Source organism: Sceloporus undulatus, chromosome 1, assembly GCF_019175285.1.
Source record: "Sceloporus undulatus isolate JIND9_A2432 ecotype Alabama chromosome 1, SceUnd_v1.1, whole genome shotgun sequence".
Classification (NCBI taxonomy): domain Eukaryota; kingdom Metazoa; phylum Chordata; class Lepidosauria; order Squamata; family Phrynosomatidae; genus Sceloporus; species Sceloporus undulatus.
Genome location: NC_056522.1, coordinates 190,552,706 through 190,576,461, shown reverse-complemented (window position 1 = coordinate 190,576,461; position 23,756 = coordinate 190,552,706). Strand labels below are relative to the sequence as shown.

Below are 23,756 nucleotides of genomic sequence, written 5' to 3'. Positions count from 1 at the left end.
AATAATAATATATTATATATTATGTATATTGTAGTATATTATTATATTATATAAATTTGTTGTTGTTGTTGTTGTGTGTCCTATTTACTCCCGCTCCTTTAGCTCTCTCTCTCCCCCCCTCTTCCCTCTAATGGTTTATTCCCAGCGTCGAGGCAGGGCCTTTTCTTTTCTTTTGGAGTGTGTGTTATCGCGAGATTTCCGTCAACGAGAAGAAGAGGCGAGGGAGGAGCCTGGACTCTTTTTTTTTACGACCGCCTTCTCTCTCTCTTCCTCCTTCTTCCTCCTCCTCCTCGCGCCGCTGGTAAACGCTCGTGCTCTGCTTTGGACGTTCCTTTTTCCTGCCTTAAAAGTCGGTGAGGCAATGGCGCGAGAGGGGTGGTCACGTGACGGCGGGGGGGACGAGGAGGAGGAGGCAAGCTCTCTTTAACGGCCGCGCTGGCAGCAGGGCCTCACTCCCACGCGGCCAGGCCTAGCAGCGGGTAACAAAGCGGTGACGCCGCTGAGGAGGGGAGCGCAGGGAGGGAGAGAGGGAGACGGCGGCGGCGGCTGAGGAGGCCGGGAGGGGGGCCCTAGTCGAGGCGGCGCTCGAGGGAGGCTTCCCCGCTTCCGTCTTTCCTGCCCTTCCTTCTTTCTTCCTTCCTTCTCTCCTCCTCCTCCACCAGGCTCCCTGAAGCGGCCGCCTCCGCCTGGAGGGCTCGGTGGGTTGAGGATGGGGATGGGAGCCCGGTGGTTTCCGCCCTGGACTCTGGAGACCAGGCTTCGAAGGGAGGGCATGCATCATGATTCATGGAGTGGATTGATAGGCCCTCTCTGGGGAGACCTGTGCCCTCCTCCGATCCCTCTCTATGGCCAACTTTAGAGACCTAGAGGTCCCTAGAGAGAAGGCCATACTAGGCCTTTGTAGCTCCTTCCTCTCGGCCTCTGTGGCACTGGCCGGTGCCTGGCAGACCTGGCACGGAGAGACCATTTACCTGGGCCCTCCTCCGGTGCATCTCTATGGCAAACTTTAGAGACTCCTGCTCTAGGAGGCCTTTGTGGCTCCTCCAGGGCAGTCCTGTGGTCAGTGTCTGTCGGACTTTGAGGTTACCATGCCTGGGATGCCTTGAGCGAGTCACACGCTCAGCCTCTCAAGGGAAGGCAATGGCAAATTTGCTCCCAATGTAAATTTTACTTCTCTCAGGAGTTGAATGAAAAGCATAGTGCTGAAATGTGCTGAGAGCCAAGTTTGCTATTTCAGGTCATGTCAAGTCCTTGACTTTGGAATGCAATGGCCCTGAATTGGGTTCCTGCTTGAGGTTGTTCTCCAAAACAAAAGCATGTGATACAGGGCATCCAGGACTGTTCTGTAACAGCCTGAAGAACCCTTGCTGAGAAAACCCCATGTTAGGCTCACCTTAGGCTCAGAAATGTCCCAAGAACAAATGTCCCTAGGGAGCCAGGGTGATGCTTTGAGTGTTGGATTGTGACTCTGGGGCTTGAGTTCAGCCATGAAACCCACTTGGGCCTTTCAGGCCCTGAACAGATCTTGCCAAGAAAACCCCATGAAAGGTTTGCCTTAGGGTTGCCATAAGTGGAGAAGAACTTGAAGGCACACAACAAACCAAACACACACACACACACACAAATGGGGATGCTGGTCGCAGCCAAAGAGTGATGCAGGAAGAGCCTTCCGTGGGAGGCCTTTCATGTGTCTGTGTTGTGAGTGCTGTTGTTATTTGGGCCTTGCCAAGTGGAAACTCATAGCGGAAACTCCATTCTCCTCCTCCTCCTCCTCCTTCCAGGGGAAGGAAGGAAGGGGTGGGCCTCCACCTGGAGGACTCCTTGGTTCTTTGGTGCTGAGGGCTTCCCAGTGGATGAGGAGGAGCCTGCTGGGAACAGGGTGGTGTGTTTATTTTAAAAACAAGCCCTCCTTTTCCTTCAGGCTGGCTTTAGTCAATGTATGGTGCCTATCTTTTCCCTGTATTATTTCAAAACAGATTTACCAGGCCTCTGTTGGCTGCATCTAAGGGAAGCAGAGGCCCAAAACACACTGCAGAAATTATCCAGCTTGAGACTGCTTTAACTGCCCTGGCTTAATGCTAGGGAGTCCTGGGAACTGTCAGAGCTCTGAGGCCACAATAAACTACCATTCCCAGGATTCCCTGATAGCACTGAGCCAGGGCAGTTAAAACAGCGTCAAACTGGATTGTTTTTGCTGTGTGTTTTGGACCAGTAAGGAAGGAGTTGTAAGGATGTTAGAGCAAAGGTGCAGAATCATCCAGTTGAGAGCATCTTTTCTTTTTACTAACTTTTTTCTCCAATGGTTGAATTCAAAGACATGAGTCTGGAAAATCAGTATGAAAAGGGATCTTGTAGCACCTTTATTTATTTATTTATATCCCACCTATTCTCCAAAATTGGGACTCAAAGTGGCTTACCATCTAAAAACGGTACAATTAAAAATTTACCAAGTGCACAATTAAAATGGAAGTAAATTATTACAGTATTGAAACAGATCATTTAAAACACAATTACATACAAATAGAATAGCATAGAAGTAGAATACAACTAAAAAAGATAAAAAGCAGTTAAAAACCATACACTTTAATATAATACAGTACGTTTGAGCCTAACTGAAAGAAGGAAGCTGGGAGCATGAGCTTCCATAGACTTTGATCATGGAGGCTCAGGAAAGCTCATGCTGGCACCACCCTTTCATTTCTTTTCCCCAGTGTAACTGAGAAAAAGGTAGACCATGAAATAGCATTGTGCTGAAGCACCCCTCACCTCACTTTTGTGCTCCCATTTACAGGCTGCAAAAGAGGGAGACTTGTTATTTTTGTATTCTCTGCTGCATCGCTAGCTGACCTTTTCTGTTCCCAAGAATGCTCTGACCTGAAGCTCATGGTGTAGCAGAAGCCCCAAAGGGCAATTGAGAGGGAGAAATGGCTGCCATTATCCAAGGAGCACAGTTGAGCTTTGCCCCTCTCAGAATCGGTTCTCTGTGGCCCAAAACCTGAAGAGTATGCACTCTCAGTCTCCACCCCCATTAGCTCATAAGGTTTTTCGAACCTAAAATGTCAGAACACACCCTGAGATGTGGAAGCCCTGGTGGGGAGCTATTTTACTCCTTCCTGTGTTTTAGACCATGTACAATTAGTCTTCAGGATGATATTTCATTTCCACAAAGGAGAACAAATAATTTACTTAGTTTTCTCCCCATTGCCATACATTGTGAAAAACTACACAGCGGGAGAAAACCTCAAGGGAGCAGGGTAGGAGCAGTCAAGCCTTCTCACTGGCCTTCCTATCTCTTTCCTTTAGCCTGAAATCCTTGATGTGGTAATAATAATGAACCAGTTTGTGAATTTATAGAGATTATTAGCTACTCACTTCAGACATCACAGAATTTCTAAACTGAGGCTGGATGGCCATTTGTTAATATTCCTGCATGGCAGAGAGTTGGACTGGATAGCCCTTGTGGTTCCTTAGCAACTCTATGGTTTTCAAATGGTGGCTATAGATCATTGGTCCACTTAAGCTATTAGAATAATCTGTGGTTAGAATCAGCCAGGAAAGGGAGATAAATATCCTCATGCAAAGGTGGAGGGAGGAGGATAGTATAACTTGTTCTTGATTTTCACATCATGATATGGAAATTGGCTCAGTTCAGATGTCAAAGGGTGTGAAGTGTTTTGACACTTGCTCTCTATAAGCAATAACATTTGCAGCTAACTTATGAGGATTGGTGTTTCTTCCATGCTGTTAATGGCCATCATGAGATTTAAAAATTGACATGTCTGGTCAATCCTGGATAAAGAGGACAGAGAGAACTCCCCAAGGGAGAATGAATTTGGAAGTTACTACTATAACATACTTAGTGCAAGTAATGTTATTTGAGTAAAGATCTAAATGCTTCATATTCCCAGTCTTACAATGTAAAAGACAGGCACGCTGACTTTCTCTAGCTTTGCTATAGTGAATTGTTAAATAGGAAGTGAAGCCAATTCTGAAGAAAAACTTAAAGGTCTTCACCCCCAGCTAAAAAATGCAGTATGTCAAAAGAATACAAATAAATTGGAACTCTGCCTGTTTGTGTTGGATGTTCCATGCAAAATAAACATGTGGCTTCTTTTCCAGCTCAAATACAGAGAAAATCTCCAAATTTCTCTTGTATTCTAACATGAAGTCTTTACTCAACGGATTCTTAGATAAAGGCAGTTACTATTTCATGAAGCCTGCCACCACCCTGGTAACTACATATTATATTAATTAGTAATTAGATAGTTCCAGGAGTAATGGTTTGTAGTCACAGGCAAGTCTTAATATTTACTGTCCTTGTAAAAGTATGATCGTGTAACATATATGATACTTGTTTTTAATCATATCAGTTTTCATGTCAAAATATGGAAAACACATTTGAATTAGAAACAAAACCTGCAAGCATGTTGTTCTTGTGTTTTAAACGATGTGATATGTTTGTGTGGTGTTGCCAGTAGCAGGTAGATAATATAACTGAAGTCTATCCAGACTATTAATGTTTGTCTGCTTAACTGAATTACCTTGAATATTTGTTTCTACAGGGTGTCTTTTATGAATAATCAAAAGCAGCAAAAGCCAACGCTATCAGGCCAGCGTTTTAAAACTAGGAAAAGAGGTAATCATAATTATGTTCTTATTTAAATTGTTTTTATCTAGTACAGATGGACACCAGAGAGTGTTTATGAAAATTTGGTTAGTGGGGTGTATCCTGTTTGCATGTATACACACTTGATGTCAGATGAGGAAAGCTGCATTTGCTTGACTCAGGCTTGCATCCTTCCGAGGTCGCTAAAATGAGTACCCAGACTGTTGGGGGCAAATTAGCTTCCTTGCTAATTAGCTTACTTGCTGTTCACCGCTATGATCTTTGGAATAGCGGTATATAAATAAAACAAATTATTATTATTTTGTCAGAGAATTACAATAACAAAAGTTAATAGAAACAATTTTTGAGGAAGTGACTCTCAAACCCCCCCCCCCCTTCCACTCCTTTAAATCCTTCCTCTTCAGTGACTTAGCTTTTAGAAGAGAGAATTTGGCTATGGACTTCCCATCTTAAATAAACTGGCAAAACTGAAAGAAGGAAAGGCCAGTATTTGCTATTATTTTGGCATTAATAAATGGTAGTGAAGCTCACTGGATTTTTCTCCAGGACAAAACACCATTAACTGGGATGAAGACATCCAGTTATATATGAAAGTAGAGTAGAATTTGAACACTGGAAGATTGGGGCCAGCTGTAGAGAAACCCAAATTATACAGAATTTACAGGACATAGAAGTAATCTCATTATATCTTATATCAGCAGCCATGGATATAAATTTCATGGGGCATCAACAGTTGACAAAGGAATTTAGGTACCAGAAATTTATTTTTTTAAAAAAACAGTGGGTACCATTTTGGCATTCATTCCTCTTTGCCAAACTGTCCAACTGTTAGCTTTCATACATGGGAAATAAAAGGCAAGGATTTGCAGCCTATATTAAAGACAAACAAACAAAAAACAAACAGCTTCATTTATATACCACTTCATACTGAACTAATAGTGTCAAATCAGTTTACAACTGTAAGCTAATTGCCCTCAACAATCTGGGTACTCATTTTAGCAACCTTGGAAGGATGCAAGCCAGAGTCAAGCTTGAGCCCTTTTGCTGGTATTGAACTCGCAATCTTATAGCTCTGAGTGAGTGGCTGCAGTACAGGCATTGAACCACTGCACTACCAGGGCTCTATCTTAATATAGATTTCACCATGGTATATAATTTTTTGCTTTTATGATCTAGAAATAGTCATGCCAACTGGCTGCGTGGTGTGCTGAAATGTTTGGGAACATAAATTTGTAGGTAGTGACTATGTTCAATGTTTTGGCAGTTCTAGCATCATGTTTGAATTCTGGCTTACTGAGAAGCAAGCAAGCCTCCTGGCTAATGCTACTAATAGCTGCTTCTTGGCTCCTCCAGGCAGAAGTGGAAGGCATGTGTTCCGGCTTGTCCCTCAAACAAGCCAGAATCTCCAGTTCAGACATCATGACAAGCAAACAGATGATGAAGTCTTTTTGATCTTCCTGCCTGAATTTGAATCTTAAGTCAGATGAAAGGGTAGATTTTAAATGCTATCATGTTGCTTTAAAGCTCGGTGGGCATTTTGAGTGCACACATCATAATGCAGTGTTATTGCAGGGAGTGCTTTGTGTATTCCTCCATGGTAGGGGTTTGGATTGGGAAGCCCTTGTATCTTCCAGCCCTATGATTCTGTGAGTTCTTTTAGTCCCTGGATAAGAAATACTTCTCTTTATGGGACAAAGGACAGTTTATACCAGAATTTAAAAAAATATATATTTAGAAGCAAGTCTTGATTTGTTTCAGTAGATTTTACTTTCACATAATGTGTTCAGAACTGCAGTAGCAAAGGACTATAAACTTCCTAGTAATTCCTGTGAGTATTGTTTAAAATGTGATTGTAAATAACTTTTCGGTAGTTCTGATCATTCAGAAAGAGAGATCTCACCTTAACTAACATCCCAACAATTGTTGCCAGTTGTTCTTTGCCTATGGCCTTAAGTGATAGAATCAGCACATATTCTGTCAGTGATGACTATGCTAGCCCTAAAATCCAATCTCACATTGGCAGAGCACAAGTCTTTCCTGGCTTACTTAGAGGAAGTAGCCAACACTGCTGCCTCTGCCCAGTTGCTTCCCCGGTTTGCAGCAACAGTTTGCGGGGGCTGCCAAGTGCATCTCTATCTCGGTCACTGATAGGCTGTATGGGTGCATGTAGGCTTGTTCTGGCTTCTTTTGAGCATGGAAGGAATAGGTCCAGCTTCCACTCCCAGTGGAAGGCTGCTCCTTCTTCCCTTGGTCCTTAAGAGGAACTGGAAGATGCCAGGGCAAACCAGTCAGTGGCTGGAGAGATGGAGATGTACCAGCACAGTCCCTCCCAACTGTTATTGTGCCAGGATAGGGGGATATTTGTAAAAAGAGCCACTGAATACCTCTTTCTGCAAGGTCTGAAAAGGCATGCGGTGCAGGCAGAATCCCTAGTTACTCCTGCATATTTGACCAACTTGGTGCTGCCTGTGTCCCTAACTATTTTCTCTAAGTTTGTGCCTGTCTTGTCCTATTTGGGCTGAAAGTTTTATGTTCTGGTAGAGCATGAAAGTGATCTGTTTGAATTTCAAAAGCAGGTTGTTCAAAGCTCTTCTGGGAGAATGAACACAGTGTTTGAGAGTGCAGGTGAAGTTAGTGAGGTTTCTTCCTTATGGGTTGAAAGATAAAAAAGTCTGTGGCATCCTTGTGTTTTTGAGTGGTAATCAGAATATAACTTTCAAAAAAATTGAGAAAAATCTGGAACATTTAGTGAAAGCTGGCTAAGTGATAAAACTGCTGGTATAAGAATTTCTGCTTGAACTGAAAAGAAAGGGAGGAAGAATCTGTCAGCATATTAAAGACTAATTTATATTTTAGTAGGTTTAATTATGCTTGAAAATCTGTGGCTTTCATATAACTCCATCAGTCTATGTGAGGAAGTCAGATTCATATCCTTGAAGGCACAAGCTAAAATATAAATTAGTCATGAATGTGTTGCAAGATTCAGTTTCCCCCCTCCCCCCTTATAGTACAACAGGAATACAGTTCCAGCAAACATAAGAATCTAAATACCTGAAATAATAATAATAATAATAATAATAATAATTTATTTATAGCCCGCCCAATCACAAGGAATCCAGGCGGGTTACAACAGTAAAAATAAAGATAATAAAATAAAATACAATAAATAAATAAAATACAATAAAATTAAAGAGAGCGAAGTGAATACATTCACAGTTAGGCCTGATGGAAGTTGGGCCTCTCTTTTTCACTCCCTCCCAGGTCTGATAATGATGTCATGGAGGGAGGGCTCTTCTTCTTGAGGCAAGGATTTTATTTTAATTAATTTTAATTTAATTCTTCTCATTAAATTTAAGAAAAGAATTGGTGGACAGAGTGACATAAGTCACAGTAAATGGGGAGTAGAACTAGATAGGGAAGGCCTGTCGGAAGAGATCCGTCTTAAGAGCCTTCTTAAAGGCTGTAAGAGTAGAAATGTCACGGATCTCTAGAAATGTACTAGATCCTGTCTGATCTTGGAAGATAAGTTGGGTTGGTACTTGGATGGGAGACTGCCAATGAGTATGAGGTGCTCTAGGGATTGTTTCAGAAGAAGAAACTGGTAAAACCACTTTTGGGGATTCCTTGTCTAAGAAAATCCTATAAAATTAATGGGGCCCTTTTTAGTCAATAGGCAGCTTAAAGGCACATACACATAACAAATATAGCTATTTAAAAACAATGGTTCAGTATTTGTGAGCTGCAGAGTTCACGAATGATGTTTCAAAGGAAACAAAGACTTCTTATCTGGACCTTCTGGTCATCTTACCCTTCATTTTGTAATTTCTTCATTGCTGAGTAGCTAGGCTGCATGATTTTCTATTCAAAAACCATTTATATTGCTTCTTATTTATTACAGATGAAAAAGAGAGGTTTGACCCCACTCAGTTTCAGGACTGTATTATTCAAGGCTTAAATGAAACTGGCAGTGACTTGGAAGCAGTAGCAAAATTTCTTGATGCTTCTGGAGCAAAACTTGATTATCGCCGCTATGCAGAGACACTCTTTGACATTCTGGTGGCTGGTGGAATGCTGGGTAAGTGTCCTTAGCTTGATTCTTCAGTTTAAAGCCAACCCTTAGATGTTACAGATCAGTGACAAAGCATGTGCTTTGCATACAGAAGGTCCCAGGCATCATCATATGTGGTTGGGAGAGATTCCTGTCTGAAATCTTAGGGAGCAGCTACCGGTTAACACAAACAACAGTCAGGCAAAAGGACAAAAGGAGCAGTGGTCTGACATTATTTACGGGAGCTTCCTGCTTTTTTGGTAATCTTAACTACTCCTAACCTATTTGGCAGTTTCATCTCAATTGCTACTGCTTATACAATCTTTAGACTCCAAAGATAATACCATGTTTTTTAAAAGTGCAAGCAATATTTGGAAGAAATTGTGACATGCCAGTAAAATAAAAATCACAAAGTGGCTACCCTGCTCTGAATAGAGGGGTGCAAAGAGTAGCTAGACCATTGCTTGGATACACCCCTGTAGTTGATCACCTTCTTCAAAACCCTAAAAACATACCATTGTTATAATAGAGGGTTATGCCAGTGTAAGCCAGCCCAATTTGTGCTGTAGCTTGAGGAGCTGTTAACAGTTATGCACAGATTTGACCTAAGCAAAGCAGCCAGTTGACATTTATTGTTCCTCTGAAGGACTGGCCAAATTAATTTTCATTTTTGTACATTTTTAATTTTACTGTGTTTTTAGACACTAAGCCACTTTGAGTCCCAATTTTACGGGGAAAGTCGGGTAATAATGATAATAATAGCCTACCTCAACAAGAACAGTGGGAAGATTTTTATCTTGGTTAACAGCAGACTAAAAAAAAAAAGAAAAGAACTGAGTCTTGGGTGACAGCTTCACTGACAAATCTAAATGTCAATTTCTTAATAGCCCCAGGTGGTACATTGGCAGATGACATGATGCACACAGATGTCTGTGTGTTTGCTGCACAAGAAGACCTAGAAACAATGCAAGCATTTGCGCAGGTTAGTTTTTCTTAATTGCCTTTCTTGAGTCACCTCTGCCCCTGATGGTTATGAAGAGTTGTTCTGGCTTGTATTTTATGTTGCCTGTTTGGTTTGCAGGTCTTTAACAAGCTGATCAGGCGTTACAAGTACCTGGAAAAAGGCTTTGAGGATGAAGTTAAAAAGGTATTGAATATTAAAACTAGATTTTTGCACTGTGGTTTGGTAAATGTTTCTAGTAATGGAAAACACTTATTAGTCTCCCTTCCTACATGTTGCCTGCTAGTCCTTTATGACCTAAAAAAATAGAAAAGGATTATTGTGCAGTTTTTAAAAGCTTTCCTTTCATGTTATCTGGAAAGAGAATGTTACTGACAGGCATTCATGTGAATGATTACTTACAAAGTTGGTATAATACTCTTAGCTTGAAATACTGTAACTGCTTACCTAGGAGTAAGCCCTATTAGATTCTCTGGATCTTGTTTCTGAGCAGACATGTAGGATTGCACTGTAAATCATCTTAATGCAATCTCCAAATCATTCGATAGCATTAACAAAAGGTTTCACTGACTTCCTTATATGACCATGTGAGTTAAACTGTTTTTTCTTCTTGCAGTTGCTGCTATTCTTGAAAGGTTTTTCAGAGTCTGAGCGGAACAAACTGGCCATGCTGACGGGTATTCTTCTGGCCAATGGGACACTTAATGCATCAATTCTCAACAGCCTATATAATGAGAATCTAGTTAAAGAAGGTATTTGCAGTAGTTTGGAATGGGTAGGGGGTAGTACTATGAACAAGCTCCTCTGGTATCATTCTTGAGCTCTGTGACCTACGTTGTCATAGAATGCACAGGAACTCTATAATCTCATTGTAAATTATAAATGCAAGTTAAACTTCAGATTGTTCTTGAAAAAAGGTTTTTTTTTTAAAAGAGAATTGGAGAAGAAACAAGGGGAAACATAAAGTCTGTGAAACTGAACAAAGCATTAAATGGATTTTAGAGCCAAAGCAATGCTAGGGAAAGAGTACTGTCCACTGTTTTAGTTTTTTCTTCCGCACCAGTGGAAGTTCATTTCCATGTCCCACTAATAAGTGTATTCCTCATAGCATAGTGAAGGAAAAATGTCCCATTGTATTGTCCAAGGCAGTCTTCAGAGCCTTATGTAACCTTGAATGGCATTTTGAATCGTCTGTCATAAATCTCTTTAGTGATTGCGCAGGGGAAAGACATTCATTAGCAAAATCCAACAGTTTAGGAAGCATGTAGAAGAACCATGACTTGTTAAACATGGGCCTGGTACGGATGGGCCAAAAAGGACGCCCTCATCACGTGCGAGGGGCAGTGCTTCTAGATGCCCTTTGCACATGATGAGGGTATACTTGCTGTGCGGCACTGGATAGACGGTGCAGCAGCGATGTGTTCATGACGCCAGCTGTTTGTGGCGGCTCAAAAAGGAGCTGCTTTTTAGCACTCCTTTTTTCCATTTGATTGCTACAGTGCAGCTATGTGGAAAAGAGAAGCAGCTCCTGGCTGCCTCTTTCTGGTGGTCTGTACCCTGCCAAAGTCAGTCTTACCTGAATTTGCAAACTAGCCTTGGTTAGTACTTGGATAAGAGATCATCGTGATCTTCACATAGGGCTTGGACAAAATCTTGCCTAAGCCTCCTGATAGTGAGAATCAACAGTACTGAACCAGCGGTATTACCAGAAGGAGGAAGATTCCTGTGTTGCAAAGTTTTTTTTATAAGTATAGTCGTCCCTTGACATTTGTGGCTTTGATAATCAAGGTTTTGATTATTCACAAGGTGAAGGCCTCTGCAAATGCACTCCTCCTCATCTCTCCCATGGGGAAGGAGAAGCCAGGAAGGGTGCCTGTGCCAATCCTGCCCCTTTTCAGGATGAAGAGCTGCCACTTTCCCCAAGCAACTCTGCCTTGGGAAGGGGTTTGGGGAAAATACAGTTGCCCCTCCGTTTTCATGGGGGATCCATTCTGGACCACCTCCCCCCCCCCATGAAAATCTGTCCATATTCAAGCCCCATTGGCTTGAATGGCAGCACAGCCCCATGGCTGTGGGCGCATGCCCCATTTTAAGACCCTCCGTTTGCTCCTTGAGATTAAGCGAGGAACGCAGATCCGAAACCCACACAAATGGAGGGATGACTGTAATCGCCAACTCTTTTCCAGGACAGGGAGCTACCTGGGGAAAAACAGCTCTCTTGCCTTGGGAAGGGGTTTGTGGAAAACAAACACGCCTTCCGTCCTGAAGTTGAAAGGCTTCAGAGAGCTCCCTGAAGCCTTGGAAGGGAAGAGAGGAGCCACGAATGTGTGATCCCCTGCCCTTCTAGTGCCTCAGAGAGCTTGCTAGAACTGTTTGATGCTTTGGAAGGGAGATGGGGGCTCTCATGCATGCATTGATCTTGCTGCCCCCCACTTCATTTGCAAATTTTGACTTTTGTGGGGAGGACTTGTGCCTCTAACCCCTGTGAATGACAAGGGTTGACTGTAACATAGACAGCAAATTAACAATATTGGAAGTGTATATAGGATACGTAGATATTGGAAATACATTTACATATACACAAAAATTTATTATAAACAATTATGATGTACATAATTTAGAAATAAAATTTATAAAATTTAAGAAATTACAAATGGTAGCTTATAATTTACTTTTACGATTTGTTATTATAACATAATGATATACAAAGTGTACATTCTCAGGTCAAGCTGAAGAGTTCTTCAGAGTTTTTTCATGCTATTGTGGAGATTATAATATTTAGCTGAGTTTGCATAATTGATAACATTGTGCAGTATGTCATTAAAATGGTGCATGTTTGGTTTTTTTTTCAAGTGCTGTATATACTTGTCTATTAGTCAACCTCATGTATAAGTTGAGAGCTGTTTTGGTGCCTAAATTATGGGTTTTGCTGTGACACATGAATATGTTAATGGTAAAATGTAGGGGCATGTAACAAACAAAATTTTTAACCCTTTTAAAAATTGATAAGAGTACTTGAAACTAAGAAGAGAGGCTCTGCAATCTGCTTCTGTTAGGGACCCAGCACAGAGGAAGCGACAGGAGACAGAGGCAAGAAACCCCTCTTGTTGTGGAAGCAGCGCTCATATCCCATTACAACTTGCTTGTCTCAAACGCAAAAAGAAAGGCAGCCCTCCCTACTTCCCTACTCTTTTGGCCTGAGGAGCGCTCAGTAGCAAGATGGGGGAGCCTGAAGAAGGACTGTGGAGATCATTTTTAGGGGCTTAATGTATATGGCTCTCTGCAGAGAGGCTGTAGCAGCCATTTTTAATACGGGTTTATAGAAGAGTATATGCTGAAGTCATAGTAATTTTGCTAGATGTATGCTGAAACACAGAATTGCTTCACTGTATTACATCCCTAGGAGTCAGTGTGGTGTAGTGGTTTGACTGTTGGGACTAGGACCACTAAGAAACAAGGCTTCAAATTCCCTCTCCATGGAAACCCACTCAGAAATGACTTGAACGCACAGAACAACAATAAAAACAATTGCATTCTCATTGCGTAAAGAAAAAGACATCTTTTCATTACAATCCTTCCACTGTTTTGGATTAATTTTGTTCCTGTAGCTTACCTCTTCATTTGAATACTATACTTCTGAGTTACTGTTTACATGTTGTTACATGTAATTTCTAGTATCCTTCAAGATTCCTACTGTCTGTATTGTTAAGGTTTTGGTAGTTGTGATAATTTTGCCAGAAAAATTGGTGTAGTTTGTTCAAGCTTTTGTGTTGCTATTGTTAGATATTCGAAACTAGATTTATTGTTTCTTTTAGGGATTCAGCCTGTGCTGGGTTACACTCCCCCTGAAATCCCAGGTTTGCAGCTTGGGCATACTCCTGAATGCCCAAGGTTTGGTAGTGGTCAGGAGTGTGTTTGCATAGTTAAAATTAGTGTGCTAGCTGCACCCATTCCTTGAGAGGTTAGATTCTGCTATGGTGACACTTGATTACATTCTGTTTGGATACTGTAATGCACTGTACATGGGGTTGCCTTTTGAAATTGTTTGGAAACTTCGATGAGTCCAAAATGCTGCAGCCAGGCTGTTACCTGGGGCTAGTTGCAGCGATCATGTGACTCCCCCTTTAAAACAACTTCATGGATAGCCAGTTGGTTTCTGGTCACAATTCAAAGTGCTGGTTTTGACCTTTTAAACCTAAATAGCTTGGGTCTAGACTATCTGAAAGACCACATCTCCCAGCATTCATGTTATGATCTGAAGGTGAGGGCTTTCCCTTTGCCCCACCTTCTTTGCAGGTGCGTTTAGTGAGGACTTGGGGGGGGGGGAGCTTCTCCTGGGCTCTGAAACATGCTTTCATAGAAAATCCAGTGTCTGCCTCCCAACACACACACATGCGTGCACACACTTTGTTTCCGCTGGCAAGTGAAGTCGTTTTTGTTTAGACAAACTTTTGAGATGTGAATTTTGTTGGTTGTAATATCTGTGAAGTGGTGTGCTGTGTTTTAGAATTTTTATTATAATATTGTTTTAGATTTTTGTAAACTGCCTTGGATTCCATCTTGAATGAAAGGCAGATTATAATTACAGTTGCCCCTCCCAACTCACGGGGATCCATTCTGGACCCACCCACCCCCCCCCCCCATGAAAATGGCGACTCGCACATATGCAAGTCCCATAGAGAATAGTGGTGCTTGCGTGGGGTAGGGGCACAGAGGTGCGTGTACACATTTTAAAGATAGCAGTTCATCCCTCCTACTAAGAGCAAGACTGCAGACTCCCAAGTCCACCTATATGGAAAGACAACTGTAAATAATTTTCTCCACTGCAATTTCCATAGAATCCAGGATTTTCTGCTTTGTCATTGTGCACTGTGTTGAATAGTTCTTTAATAGTTGCCCTAATATCTTGGGAATGCTTAGCCCACCTTGTTTGTTATTTCTGTATTAGACAGTTAGTTATTAAGCCTTGCTTTTTGCCTTTCATTTATGAATACTTCAAATAAAGATAATTGATTTTATCTGAAATAGTTGTCAGTAGAACTTGAAATAAAGAAATACAACTCTCATTTTTATAGACAAGTACTATGGTGATTATCACATGGAGGCTTACTGTGGCTAAAACATGGCTAAATCATACCCAAAGCACATAGGTGTGATAGCCAATCGCACTTGCCTCCTGTGATTTAATTGCCATTGAGTTGCCCTGCTCCTCTCCTATCGTCAAAGCGTTCGTGGAGCAGCCATTTTTCAACAATGGGAACTTTGTTATCAGAGAAATGGCTACTTTGTGAACACTTTGATGACAGGAGAGGAGTGGGATGCCTCAATGATGATTAAATCACCGGAGGCAAGTGTAATTTCTATCACACCTGTGCACTTTGGGAACGTTTTAGCCACGGTAAGCTTCCGTGTGATAATAGCCTTTGCCTGGGCTTGACTATTTTAATTTGGTCTAGGGTCTGAGTTTGGAATTTATGTATTTAGATAGTGGGATATAATTTATACTTCATATTATTAAAATAACCACACATCTTTTTGTACAGGTGTTTCAGCAGCCTTTGCAGTTAAACTGTTCAAATCATGGATAAACGAAAAAGATATCAATGCAGTTGCTGCTAGCCTTCGTAAAGTCAACATGGACAACAGGCTGATGGTAAGTAAATAAAATGACTTGCCTCAGTTGCTTGAAATAGGATAATTTCAGATGTCCAATCTCTTAATTGCAGTGTGCAAATAACTCTTATATTTATATTTTTATTTACTTATTTCAGGAACTCTTTCCAGCCAACAAGCAAAGCCTTGAACACTTCACAAAGTACTTCACTGATGCGGGATTGAAGGAACTTTCTGAATATGTCCGGAACCAGCAGTGCATAGGGGCTCGTAAAGAACTGCAGAAAGAACTTCAAGAGCAGATGTCACGTGGGGATCCGTTTAAAGATGTGAGTATGCTAGCCTGTTAGATCTACATGAATACATTTGGCTTTTCTTAGATCTTACTAAGATTTAATTATTTATTTCAGGGCAGAAATCTTATATTGTAAGTTTGAATATTGTTTGACTATTACTTAAGTGAGGGGATTGATATTACAGCATTTAGTACTTATGTAGAACAAAGCTGATGTCTAAGATAAGTTAAATTTGAAAGGTTTGTACATATGACAGAGGATCTTATGTAAAACTCACTGAATTCTTTGTTTCTAGATCATCTTGTATGTTAAGGAAGAAATGAAGAAAAACAACATATCAGAACAGACTGTGATTGGCATCATCTGGTCTAGTGTAATGAGCACTGTGGAATGGAACAAAAAAGAGGAGCTAGTAGCAGAACAAGCCATCAAGCACTTGAAGGTATTTATGCATTAGTTTGCACAGATTACCCTTTAAGCTAACATGTTCAGCAAGTATATTGTAAAATATGTGTATGAAGGACAGGAATGTTGATCTGTATGTCCACACATTAAGTTGTAGCAAAATGATTCAGTATTTCATAACATGAAATAGAGTCTACATTTGCAGTCTATCATGTTCTGATTTAATAAAAAGTTTATATTTGTTCAGTGTTTTACTTAGTTGAAATTACTCTGGATAGTAGCATTTACCATATACCCTGATACTGAGAAGGAACCAAAATGTCTGAAATAACCAAAAGCAGTAGCATGAACTGGGCAGGAGTCTGTGGGTTGTCTACTTAAAATAGAATTCTTATGCTCACATGACTCCTCCTGGCCTTGGCAATAATGGGGGTTAATGATTTGTAGATGACTCTTTCCTGCTTCCTTGGACAGTTGGTTTTGACCTCCTTTTTTCCTTTATAAATGATTCTTTTTGGGTGGTGGGTTTTTTGTTTTGTTTTGTTATTTGGGCAGCCAAGTGTGAAAGATGATTTTGAGCAAGCTAGATGTTGACTTCTGATAAACCTAATTTTAAACCAGGTGATTGTGTAGTTTTGTTAATACAGATTGAGTCTCCCTTACCCAACATTCTGAAATCCAAAATACTCCAACCCCCCCCCCCCCCCAAAAAATCATTTGTGGATGAGATAATGACACCTTTGGTTTCTGAAGATTCAGTATACACAAACATTGTTTCATGCACAAAAATTATTAAAAGTGGGGTATAAAATTAGCTTTAGGCTATGTGTATAAGGTATACATTATATGAAACATCTGTGAATTTTGTGTATAGACCTGAGATCCATCTCCAAGATAACACATAATGTATGTATATGCAAATACAGGTATTCCAAAATCCAAAACACTTTTGGTCCCAAGCATTTTGGATAAGGGAGATTCAATGTTAAGTAATAGGAAGTAGTAAATACTTGTTTTGGTTAGGGGTTGGATATAAACAGTTAATCAGGTGTCTTCCAGTCATCAAACTTGCAACATGAGCAAGGAGCTCAATGAATAGTTATGTGGCTTTACAGCTGACAGGTTTTGTACAGACTATTTTATGTAGAACTAATGAATGACAACAGGTCTGAGGAAGTTTTTTATGTGGCTAGTTTCAGAAAGGGGTTGTATGCATTTCTCTCACAATTCTATAATTCAGAGCTTGTCTTTCCCTTCAGAAAGGAAGCCCTGGTAGTGCAGTGGTTAAATTCTGGTACTGCAGCCACGCAGCTGTGAGTTGGATCCTAGGCAGGGCTCCAAGTTCCACTCAGCCTGCCATCCTTTCATAGGGTGGTAAAATGAGCTCCCAGCTTGTTTGGGGGCAGTTGGCTTGCACATTGTAAACCACTTAGGGAGTGCTAGTTTAATGATAAGTAGTATAAAAATGTACTTCCTTTTGCTATTGCTAAAATAGCAATCATTCAGTTACATAGTGGAAAATACACAGGGAAGACTGCTGGTGTGATGGTTAAACTGTCTCCCTTTACATTGACATCAGTTTCAAAGAATTTTACTGAATGGTGGTGCTTAAAATGAAAACAATATAAATGTCCAGCAAAAGCCATTCATTTGTATGAGGCATCCAGGAAGGCTAAAAATGAATGGCTTTTGCTGGTCTGATAATGTAGTAAAACTTTCAATTTCTAACCAAACTTTCTGCTTAGATGAAACTTAAGGGGGTTGGGTGTGTGTGAGGGAAGTTGTTTGCTGCTCTACTTAGAAGTGGAAGATTATTTCTATGATTTCTTAAGAAGTTCATAATGAGGATTAAATTTTGCTGTATCTGTATGTGACTGTTCTTATCATCTTTGTAGCAATACAGCCCTCTTCTTGCTGCCTTTACAACTCAAGGTCAGTCTGAACTGACTCTGTTGCTCAAGATTCAGGAGTACTGTTATGACAACATCCACTTCATGAAAGCCTTCCAGAAAATAGTGGTGCTCTTCTACAAAGGTAATATTAATTAATAATTTAACACCTTGTCTAGAAGCGCTAAATGAAGCCTTTAGCCTGTGGATGTGTAGCAGCAAGCAGAAAACTTCAGCTGAAACCCACTTTTCCAATAACACTCTTGAAGTTGGAACAGCCCACAATTTAAGTAGCTTGTATTTCATAATCTGGTACAATAGCTTTTCTGCTTAAAATAATTTGTTAGTCATTCCATAGACCAGTTTACACTTTAATTGCACTCTCCCGAACTACCAGCTGCAGTCAGACTAATCTTGCACTCTGGCTGATTTGTGTTGTGTTAGGTGACACTGCATGAAACACATATTCTTGTTGTATCTAGGCAGTCTCCTGATATATGATTTCAACATCATCCCGCAGTTTAAATATATGAAGAATTTTCTTCTTGTTGACACCTTCTTTGTGGTCACAACATATTCCCTTGTTGGCAACAGTGTAAGTGTGACTGGGGTTTACACTCCTATAGAGTGCATACTTTTTTGGACCTTATAGAAGGTGATATCCTTCTCTTGCAACCCAGCATGCTAACATCAATCAGTGTTTTGCTGGATGCAGCTCCCTCTTCCATTGGCAATAGTGTTGAACTCAGACATTGTCTGGGTGCTTTCACACACTAAAGGAGGAAGGAGCAACCTTGCTCTGGGGGGCAGAGGCTGCTCTTTTTTCTCCCTTTGTGATCAGGGGGATCTGGAATGAGTGTGGTCACAGCCTTATTGCCAGTCTTTGGCCAGAAAGATGGAGAGCATCTGCCAGCCTCTGACTGTTGGGCACCTCCTGTAAGTTATCTACTGAGTTGCTACAACTTTGTCCATTGCTACTCCCAGCTAGAATAGACCCACTGAATGTTAACAGTTGTTTAGCAATTGACTGAGTAGGTGTACCCTGTTCAGAATACCACTTGGATGTACACAACATTTCCTGTGATAAGTAGGTACAGATGCTGAAAGGAAGGGAAAGGATGGCCTCTTCCCATTCCTCTTGCTGCTTCCCCTTGAAAGTTGTACCAGAGAATTGGAAGATTCTAGAAACAAGAGTCAGAGGATGGGAGAAAACCAGAAAAAAATTTACTCCCCTTCTTCCTGCAGAATCTTTAGAAAGAGCCTTTCCTCCTATGAGCAGCAGGGCTATTTCTGGCTTCAGCCCTCTCTATATGATTTTTGCATTCTAGGATGGAAGCCAAGCTGCTGTGAAATCTGAAATATCTGCCCTATAAAGCTTTGCATTGACTTTTCAAAAGTTGCACTTTTTACTGAAATAACAGAGTAAGGAAGAGCAGGGCGGAAAGGCAACTCCACATTTTCAGGGCTCCTTCAAGTGTTCCTAGCCTTGAATAAGCTTTGCAGATTATAAAAATACTGCATAGGCCATTGGAAATATCTTAATAAATTGATAATAGAATTAGAACATTAAATAGCACTTCACATAGTTCAATGTGTTTCACCTGTTTCTCAGCTGTGATTGCTACAGCAGTTTGTTAGGTCAATCAGCACTCATTCATACTAACTGTTTGGGAGTGGATGGTTCTGAGGCCAGAATTAACTTGCCTAGCCCAGCTAGTGAGGCAATAGTGAAAGTGAAGTTCAAACTGAGGACTACCTGGTTTGATCGCTGAGACCAAGATTCTGTGTGAAATTTGTGGAGCATAAAGTTTTGGCTGTGTACTTAAGTAGCAGTCCAGCAGGTCAAAAGTGGTTTGTTTGGCAGTGGCATAAGGAGGCCTTTGCAGTGCACTTCCAAGATGAACTGTGGCTGGTCGGGTCCAGATGTGGAAATGCGCTTGGGTGCTATCGAGCAGTAGTTTTGCAGCATGGCAGAAACCATTTCAAAAGGAGATACTAGGTACCTCATTACAGAACATGGATAAAAGAAATTATGCTAACCTAAAGGCCATTGGGTTTCTGGCCTAAGTCTCCTAATCACTACTTTATGCCAGAGTGAAGAGAATCTCAAAGATTACTATATGAGATTGCAGCTTTCTGAAAGACCAGCAGAAAGAATAAATGTAAGAAGCATATTCGTTTTGGCACACTTTTAGGCTGGAGAATCTATCAAGGAGAGGAGAGTATACAGCTAGCCCATTACACATTCCTACATCTGGACAAAATCTGGTGTGTTAAAAAAATGAGCATCAGATTACTGCCAAATTAACAAATCATTTGTCTTGTCTATACTAGTATACAAACAAGTTTCATGTTTCATTGCTTCAGATTCAAGTTGTCTATTAGCAGCAGTGTCTTCATGTGAGTTGAAGAATTACAGTTTTTACGTTTGTAACAGCTAAGTGATTTTCCTAAGAGATCATATGGACAATTTCTTGATTAAAATATATAGTATTTGCAATCTAAAATTTTTACATTAGCCAATACATGAATTGGCTTGGAATCAGTTTTCCAGATTGTATTATGTGAAGGGGTAGATAAATAATATGACCCAATTCTTTTCAACAGCTGAGGTGCTAAGTGAAGAACCCATTCTGAAATGGTATAAAGATGCACATCTTGCCAAAGGAAAGAGCGTCTTTCTGGAACAAATGAAGAAGTTTGTAGAATGGCTCAAGAATGCCGAGGAAGGTAACTAAATATAGAATACATTAACCATTGTTGTGGAAAGCAAAGATTTTAAGAAAACATTCTCTTGATGAAAAACTTTTTCTTTATTTCAGAGTCTGAGTCTGAAACTGAAGAAGGTGACTAAGTTGTCAAACTGTCAACAGTAAAGCAAACAGGAGCTGTACATAAAATGTCATGTCTTGTGTCCTTCTGATTCTTACATCCTACCTCCCTATATCAAGCATGATATAAGGGCTGTCATAGCAAATTTGTGTTTGTGTTTTCTATGGTCATTAGAGAACACTGGAATTAGGTTTCTAAAACCATGTATTAGTAGCTTACAGGAGCTATAGATTTGATTCTAACATTGCATTAGTCCTTTCCGTTACATTCTACCTCCTGTATTTTCTACTGTAACATTTAAGGCCTTCCACAACTTAAAATTCATTTTATCCCTGGGTTTTCTATAAAAGTTGTAGACATGATTTGGAAAATAAAATTTGTTACAAAATTCTGTTTGCAAATTAAACTGTACAAGTATCCAAAGTCAAGATGCCATAGTTGTGTAATTTTGTGTATAAGATAACTAGATCCAGGCAAGAGTGATGGATTCTTAAGTGATTGATTTTTTTCAGCTCCTTTTCCTTCATCTTCCTGGTTCTGGTATTCTTACACAGTCAAGGACAGGGCCTACAACTGTAGTATCTCTCAATGTTCTCCTCTGAAAAGTTAGAGTAGCAATTTCCTCTTTCTTGTAGTTGAAACATAGTTTATGATATTATTCCTCTGAGTAATCAGATACAAAAGGGGTTTGCTGTGACCAGTCTTATGTGGTTCTACAGGGCATTAAAACTGAATTTAACTAAAATGATGGCCTGAAAGAAAAGGTTTTATAGTGCGCCCATGTCATATGCGGCTACCAGCATATGCTGGAAGCCGTACTGGAAAGACTTCTCCCACGCCCCGGAAGAAGCAATGGGGTGTGCGCCCATGGCATGTGTGCTGGGCGTGCTTTACATGGGGCTTGACTTTACATGTTTTTTCCCTTACGCAGCAGGGTCCGAAATGGATCCCCCGCGTAAGGGAAGGGCCACCTGTACTTCTAGGAAACTATAGGAAACTGTTGTCACGATTCTGGAAATAATATTGCTGGTGTTTGAATTGTAAGTGTTAAGTTACAAGATTCTGTACAGCAAAAGCTCTTGATATTAATTTACATCGAGCTTATATGCTATGAGGTGTCGTAGAATCGTAGAGTTGGAAGAGACTACAAGGGCCATCCAGTCCAACTCCATTCTGCCATGCAGGAAATCACAATCAAAGCATCCCCGACAGATGGCCATCCTGCCTCTGCGTAAAGACCTCCAAAGGAGACTCCACTACACTCCGAGGGAGCAGTGTGTTCCACTGTCGGACAGCCCTTACTGTCAGGAAGTTCCTCCTAATATTGAGCTGGAATCTCTTTTCCTGGAGCTTGCATTCATTGCTCCATTGGGTCCTAGTCTCTGGAGCAGCTGAAAACAAGCTTGCTCCCTCCTCAATATGACATCCCTTCAAATATTTAAACAGGGCTATCATATCACCTCTTAACTTTTTTTCCCCAGGCTAAACATCCCCAGCTTCCTAAGTCATTCCTCATAGGGCATGGTTTTCATTTTAGTCACACTCCTTTGGACACGCTCCACTTTCTCAACATCCTTTTTAAATTGTGGTGCCCAGAACTGGACACAATGTTCCAGGTGGGGGTCTGACCAAAGCAGAAAATAATGATACTATTACTTCCCTTGATCTAGACACTATACTTCTATTGATGCAGCCTAAAACCGCATTGGCCTTGTTAGCTGCCGCATCGCACTGTTGACTCATATTCAACTTATGGTCTACGTGGACTCCTAGATCCCTTTCACACGTAGTTTCATTCAGCTAGGTGTCCTCCATTTCATTTTTCCGCCCTAAGTGCAGTGCCTTACATTTCTCCATGTTGAATTGCATTTTGTTAGCTTTGGCCCAGCTTTCTAGTTTATTCAGGTCATCTTGAATTTTGATCCTGTCCTGTGGAATATTAGCTACTCCTCCTAATTTGGTGTCATCTGCAAATTTGATAAGTATGCCCCCAATTTTGTCCTCCAAGTCATTAATAAAGATGTTGAATAGCACTGGGCCCAGGACAGAGCCCACTGGTCACTTCTCTCCAGGCTGAAAAAGAGCCATTGTTGAGCACCCTTTGGGTTCGGCCAGTCAACCAATTACAAATCCATGTAACAGTTTCCTTGTCTAACCCACATTTTACAAACTTGTTTGCAAGAATGTCACGGGGAACCTTGTCAAAGGCCTTACTAAAATCAAGAAGGCCAGAGGAGCTGCCAGTGAGGGAGAGTGGATATATCCATTGAGTCGGGCTGCATTCAAACAAATATAGATCTAACCCAAAGTGCATGATTCCTTTTTGATGCCTTTTCAAGCTTTGGAAAAAAGTACTCTGAAAGGGCGGCACTGTAACTCGTCCAAATATGCTACACAACAGCTTGAACTTGGTGGCAAGGTTTCACACAAATCCTGGGAATTGTAGTTTACCATGGCACCAGAACTCAGACAGAGGAAGCTAAATGTCTCAAAAACTACAGTTCCCAGAATTCTCTAGCATTGAGCCAGGTCAGTTAAAGCAGTCTCGAATTATTTCTGCAGTGTGTTTTGAACCTATGACTGCTTCAAACCAAGAATGTATCATTGCTTGCAGTCACCTCTGCAGGGCAGGCAAGTGAGTTACGTGCCTCCTGCTCAGATTCATCTAACCTAGTATTACACTGCAAAATGGTGCTTTGTGTAGATATTTTGGTTTTAGCTAAGGTGGTTTCACATGCCACAGAGGGGTCCTGCCTATCTTTGAACCCCTCTTCTTTGTTTTATTACTATGCTACTAAGATGTTAGGACACTTTTCTATTTGGACTGGGCTGCCACATTTGACAGGTCTCCCAGGCTCATTGTTAATTGTAGTGGTCCTGAACAGGTAGTCCTGGTCCCTAATCAGCAGTTATTCAAGTGGGTGATACTGGCATGGCTACATATGAAGCAAGAATCCTATTGTGTTGTTATGAATGCGTAAGAAGAGACTTCATGTGCTTTTTAAGGCTCAACTCCTCCTTGGTTGTATAGTTTTACAAGTATTTCTTCTACCTTGGCATAAACCAGGGAACAGCAGGCTGAAAT

General features: G+C 40.9%; 1 protein-coding gene across 4 annotated transcripts; it reads left to right on the top strand.

Annotated features, from left to right (window-relative positions):
- The first annotated feature begins 197 nt into the window (after positions 1-197).
- On the top strand, positions 198-21,099 carry BZW1 (basic leucine zipper and W2 domains 1). Of its 4 annotated transcripts, none has more exons than XM_042444108.1 (12): positions 198-353; positions 4,563-4,636; positions 8,526-8,702; positions 9,563-9,657; positions 9,757-9,822; positions 10,253-10,388; positions 15,180-15,289; positions 15,408-15,578; positions 15,841-15,987; positions 17,846-17,984; positions 20,447-20,569; positions 20,662-21,099. In XM_042444108.1, exons 2-12 carry the CDS (start codon positions 4,573-4,575, stop codon positions 20,691-20,693), a joined length of 1,260 nt encoding a protein of 419 aa, XP_042300042.1. In that variant the 5' UTR covers positions 198-353; positions 4,563-4,572; the 3' UTR covers positions 20,694-21,099. The 4 variants fall into 4 exon arrangements, with proteins under 4 accessions (XP_042300042.1, XP_042300030.1, XP_042300036.1 ...); XM_042444096.1 differs by having other exon boundaries at positions 247-349; XM_042444102.1 differs by lacking the exon at positions 198-353 and adding an exon at positions 453-479.
- The last annotated feature ends 2,657 nt before the right edge of the window (positions 21,100-23,756 follow it).